Raw genomic sequence first — 5,844 nt, forward strand, 5'->3', positions numbered from 1 at the left:
CCCTAGGCCCTGACGACATCGAGGCCCAATTTGAGAAGCTGCGACAGCAGCAGCAGCTAGCTGAATTACGCCAAAAGGTGCACCAACTTGAAACGCCGCAGCCAGTCGCCCTTTGCGTAAAGGACTTTGAAGCTTTTATCGAGCCACTCGATGTCGATAAGAACCCCAATGTCATCCGATGGTTCCGCGACTTGGAGCGTCTCTTTGCACTTTACCGAGTGCGCGATGCAGATAAATTTTTCTTCACCCTTCGGCTCCTCACCGGCACAGCCGCTAACGTCGCAAAAGAACTTGTTGTAACCACTTATGATGAGTTGAAGAAAGAGTTAATCGACAATCTTCACGTCGTTGCTACGCCCGAATCTGTTTATCGCCAAATCCGTAACCGTCGATTGCGGCCCCAGGAATCCGCCCTGCACTACTTGTTTGACATGCAGCGCATCGCAGACCAAGCCAGTATCGCCGATTCAAAACTGATCCCGATCGTCATCGACGGCTTGGGAAGCCCGTCAATTACGTCGAGTCTGCATTTCATGCCTCTTACGATGAACGACTTCCGGAAGAAATTGAAACTTTTCGAATCTTGCCGTCATCTTTGCACCACCCAGCCCCCTTCCGCTGATGCCCGGGCCACAACGAACAGCTGTATGGAACGGCCCCGCCCATCGCAGGAACCCATCCGCTGCTTCAACTGCTCCCGATTCGGACACCTTCAGAACGCGTGCCCGCGACCTAAGCGCCCACCCGGCGGATGTTTTCGTTGTTTCCAGACTGGACACGTCTACCGTAACTGCCCTGAACGTCGGGCCAACGCCACTGTCGAGGGCAATACTAGTTCGGACGAAGCTCTCGCCACAAATCAAGAGGTGAGTTTGACATTTTTCCACCCTTCTGCTAAGCGTACCACCCTTCCCTGCGTTCGTTCCCTTCTCGACACAGGAAGTCCTGTGAGCTTCATTAGCGACACGATAGTACCAGTTAAGATGCTAGGACCTCTTTCCGCTACCGAATACTGCACTATGATTAAGGGACCACTTTACTCTCGAGGAAAAATCGATTGTACTATCCGATTTAAGAATCATTCCGTTCGACACTCTTTTATTATATTACCTGGAATTGCGTGGCCAGTCATTATCGGTCGCGATTTACTGAACTCACTTAATATTTTTCTTACGTATTCATCTCTTACAACTTCATGTATTACTAAACCTCTATCGACGGAACTTAAAGAAGTAGATACGATTCTTCCAGAAAAATTAGACGATGCTATTAGGAGTATTTGTGCGCTCGATGTGGCTGAAGCCGATAATGAATTAGATTTAGGAAAAACACTATCTTTGGAACAACGTTCAATAGTCAATTCTATTGTTGAAAATTCATACCTCAACTATACTTCAGATGTTATACCGCTCAAACACCCTATGAAAATCAATCTGACTCATGATACACCAATATTTACTAAGCCGCGAAGACTCTCTTATGGTGAAAGACAGCAGGTTAAGCAAATTGTTGATAAATTGTTAGCAGAAAATATCATCCGGGCCAGTAATTCTCCTTATGCTTCTGCGCTTGTCCTCGTTAGGAAAAAGAGCGGCGAGGTTCGTATGTGTGTGGATTACCGGCCCCTCAACAAAATTACAGTTCGGGATAATTACCCCCTACCCCTTATCGAAACTTGTTTGGAGCATATATGTGGAAAAAAATTCTTCAGTTTGCTGGATTTGAAAAGCGGATTCCATCAAGTCCCAATGAGTGAGGAATCTATCCCTTACACTTCTTTTAAGTTATAATAAGTTGCACCCTGTTGCTTACTTTTCCAAAACCACTTCAAAAGACGAGTCCAAGTTACACAGTTATGAGCTTGAAATTCTTTCCATCATTTACGCTCTTAAGCGCTTCCACAATTATGTTCATGGGCTCCCCATTTAGATAGTTACTGACTGCAACTCTCTGGTCGAGACCCTTAAGAACCGTAATGCTTCCGCTAAGATTGCCAGGTGGTCCTTGTTTCTGGAAAATTACGATTATACCATCTGTCATCGCTCAGGCACTTCTATGCCTCATGTCGACGCACTGAGTCGCACCGAAGCTGTGGGTGCCATCGGTGAGATTGACCTTGACTTCCAGCTTCAAGTAGCTCAGACGCGTGACCCATCTATCGAAGCTCTTAAACATCGGTTAGAATCAGAAGAAGTTGATGGATTCTTACTTCAAGATGGGCTTGTCTATCGCGAAATACCTGATGGTCAACCTCAATTGTATGTCCCTTCGGAAATGGTCGACAACGTAATTAGACACACTCACGAGCGAATTGGCCACCTGGGCATAAACAAAACCTTCAGCAAAATCAGTCAGCATTACTGGTTCCCCCACATGAAGCCCACTATTGATAAATTTATTAAGAACTGCCTCAAGTGCATTGTTTATTCTGCACCTCATCATACTAATGCCCGGAATATGTACAGCATCCCTAAAGAACCCTTACCCTTCGATACCATCCATATCGACCATTTAGGTCCGCTCCCTAGTTCTCCCTTACGCAAGAAGTATATACTTGTTGTTATCGATGCTTTCACTAAATTAACCAAACTTTACCCAACCTCCTCAACTAATGCGAAGGAAGTGTGTTCTGCCCTTTCCCAATATATGTCTTACTTTAGCCGCCCTAGGCGGATTGTTAGCGATCGAGCTACTTGTTTCACCTCAACCTTGTTTGAGGACTTCTTGGAATCGCATAACATAAGCCATGTCCTCAACGCCACCGGATCCCCACAAGCCAATGGACAGGTAGAACGGGTGAACCGTGTGTTGCGTCCTATCCTTAGCAAACTATCTGATGCTCCAGACCAGACCGATTGGGTATCCAAGTTGCGGTCAGCCGAATACGCTTTAAACAATACCGTCCACACATCTACGAACTTCTGCCCCTCTGTCCTACTCTTTGGTGTTGAGCAACGCGGTAAAGTTCCAGACGAGTTAGCCGAATACCTGGATGAGAAATTTGATCGAGCCTCTAGGGACTTAGAAGCCATTCGGGATAAAGCGTTAGAAACCATAGAAGAGTCTCAACGGAAGAATGAGGAATACTTTAGCAAAAAGCACAAACCACCGCAGTGCTATAAGGAAGGTGACTTAGTGGCTATACGTTACTCTGATACGACCGATAGTGGTAATAAGAAGCTCAATCCTAAATTCAGGGGACCTTACGTCATCCATAAAGTGTTGCCCCATGATAGGTACGTGGTACGCGATGTAGAAGGATGTCAACTCACACAACTACCCTACGATGGGGTTCTAGAAGCGAATAAGTTGCGACGTTGGACCGAGTCCAGTGATTAGGAAATTGAGGGCAATTTATTGTTCAGGATAGCCGAGCTGTAACGTCCGGACTAATATCGCCCACTGTGCACTCAACCTGAATCCCGAGCGCTGCGGTATAAACGCGTTATATCTTGACCGCTGGAGCACCCGGTGTGCTAGATGAACTGTCATAGAATAAAGCTCTCTTCTTGGCGCGACATTGACCTGAACAGACGTAAGCCACTGACTTCTGACTGATTTGTGTGCTCTTCCGAATTGTGCTAAATCTTATTAAAACGGCCAATTAACCTTCCGCCAACCGTAAAACGCTTGGTCGTTACACCTGCTTTAGAAAATACACGTTCGCATGGCACTGATGTGGCTGGTATGCACAATGTTTTTTTTTTACAATTTCGGACAACTGTGGACATAAATAATGTTTATTTTTCCACCAGCTAAGTGGATCATCCATATTATGCATTGCCTCTTCTTGTAAGTAGCGATCTATTTCGTGAGCAGTAGTTGCTCCTTGATCTCTTGTAGATGATTCTGTGTCAATTTCTAAATCGCGCCACTTGCGCCATAGCAATCCTTTAAATTTATCTTCATTGTTTGGCCTTGATGTTTCATTACGTTGCAAATTATCTGGGAGTTTGAGAGAAACAACTGTCGCATCATATTTTTCGCCTAAAAATTGTTTGTCTTTGAATCTTGGATCCAGGATTATGGCTTGATCTACTAATATATTATCATAGTTTTCAAATGTTTCTTTTAAATTGATAGTTAAATTAGAAACAAGTTGCACTACTTCTTCTTTCAACGCAGATTCTTGTCCTGCTCCTGCCATTTAAAAAATTAGAGTTCTTATAATAATCGCAACTTTGGAAATAGTAACGTTTTGTTCGCCCATTACCTCTTTCGTTGCTAAATCGAAAAACTGTAGAACTGTTATTGCTTGTTCGATTATCAACCAATCTTTATCAGTCAGCTTAGATTGAAATTTTAAGCTTGCCAAGCATGACACTAAAGGAATCTTATTTTTTAAGAATCGGTCTAACATATCAAACGTTGAGTTGAAGCGAGTTGAGACGTCGTTTTTTAATTTTAATTCTGGTAGTTTTAAATTAACCTGAGTTTCATTCAATTTTTTGCTGCTAAACCACTATGTTTGAAATGACCTATAACTCGTTTAACTTCATCAATTGTTTTATGTATACTGGTTTTTAAAGCGTTACGTACAACTAAATTCAAGGAATGTGCAAAGCATGGAAAATGGGGTATTTATGATTCTAATGCTGCCTTCTTCATATTTGCAGCATTGTCCGTCACTAAACAAACTATTTTATCATCTATTTTGAAATTTTCCGTAACTTTCTTAATCCACAGTGATATATTTTTAGATGTATGCGATTCGTAAAATTCTGAGCATTCTAAAAGATATGTACGTAGTTCAAAGTTTTCATCGATAAAATGGGCAGTAATAGCAAAAAAACTAACTTGATTTATGTTGCTCCATCCATCCGCTGTGAGTGAAATAGCTTTTGCTGGAATAAGATTAGTTTTGACGGACAGCAATGTTTTCTCATAAATGGCTGGCATTAAAGCATTTGTTAATGTTTTCCTTCTTGGTAATTCGTAACTAGGGCACAATTTTTTTATGAACGATTTAAAATACTTATCTTCTACCATACTATAAGGATAATACTCCTTGCATATAGTAATTAACAGCGTTTCGTCTAAGTCACGCTTCGCCTCGGCCGTCAGAGATCTGCTGTTTGCAAAATAACGTTGTATGCCGAACATTTCTCCCGATGTATTTGTAGCGGTGTTACTATAAGATTCCTGGATGTTATATGCTGGTGGGTTTTCTTGTGTTCTTTTAAAAGGAATTGTAATGTGCTTCCTTTCCATATGACGCTTCAAGTTGGAGGTGGATCCTCCGCGATATGCCAATAGTACATGACAATATCGGCACTTAGCTGTACTATCTGCTCTCTCAAAATGCTGCCAAAAATCACTTGTTTGAGGCATCGTCTATTAGTTCCGTTGTAGTATTGTAAGCGTTTGTTATGTAGATCTAGGATGAATAACATTACACAATAAAAGATTAATTATTTTTGATTACATTATACCACAGAACAACACGTTTATATCACGAAAATAAAAAAATGAACTTACCTCAAATGTCGGCATTGTTAAAAAGAATATTGTTATTCGAGTGTTGAAGTTTACTTATAGTTTTAGTTTACTAAACTTATACCAAACAGTCACAAAACTTTTCACTGGGATTTTAGTGGTTTTGATACTTTCGTCACAATACACAATTTTTAGATTTTCACATTTAAACTGTCTGTCTATAATTACCCGTTGTGACGCAATCGTCTACTTTTTATACTACTTTTTATTACCGTCAACCACGGGGAAGTCCAGTGTTGCCTGGCAAAAAAATTGCACTGGCAAATATTTTCCGTATATAATGAGACAAACCTGCTAACATGTGTCAGTCACAGTAAGAATTTCATGGGAGTAGGTTGTCTAGCGAAA

The 5,844-nt window shown here is 41.7% G+C and overlaps 1 protein-coding gene across 1 annotated transcript; it reads left to right on the forward strand.

Annotated features, from left to right (window-relative positions):
- Positions 1–491: 491 nt before the first annotated feature.
- Positions 492–1,292, forward strand: LOC120904448 (ATP-dependent RNA helicase glh-2-like). The gene is made up of 2 exons (XM_040314417.1): positions 492–866; positions 940–1,292. Exons 1-2 carry the CDS (start codon positions 534–536, stop codon positions 949–951), a joined length of 345 nt encoding a protein of 114 aa, XP_040170351.1. The 5' UTR covers positions 492–533; the 3' UTR covers positions 952–1,292.
- Positions 1,293–5,844: the final 4,552 nt, after the last annotated feature.

Source organism: Anopheles arabiensis, chromosome 3 (assembly GCF_016920715.1).
Source record: "Anopheles arabiensis isolate DONGOLA chromosome 3, AaraD3, whole genome shotgun sequence".
In the NCBI taxonomy this organism is placed as follows: domain Eukaryota; kingdom Metazoa; phylum Arthropoda; class Insecta; order Diptera; family Culicidae; genus Anopheles; species Anopheles arabiensis.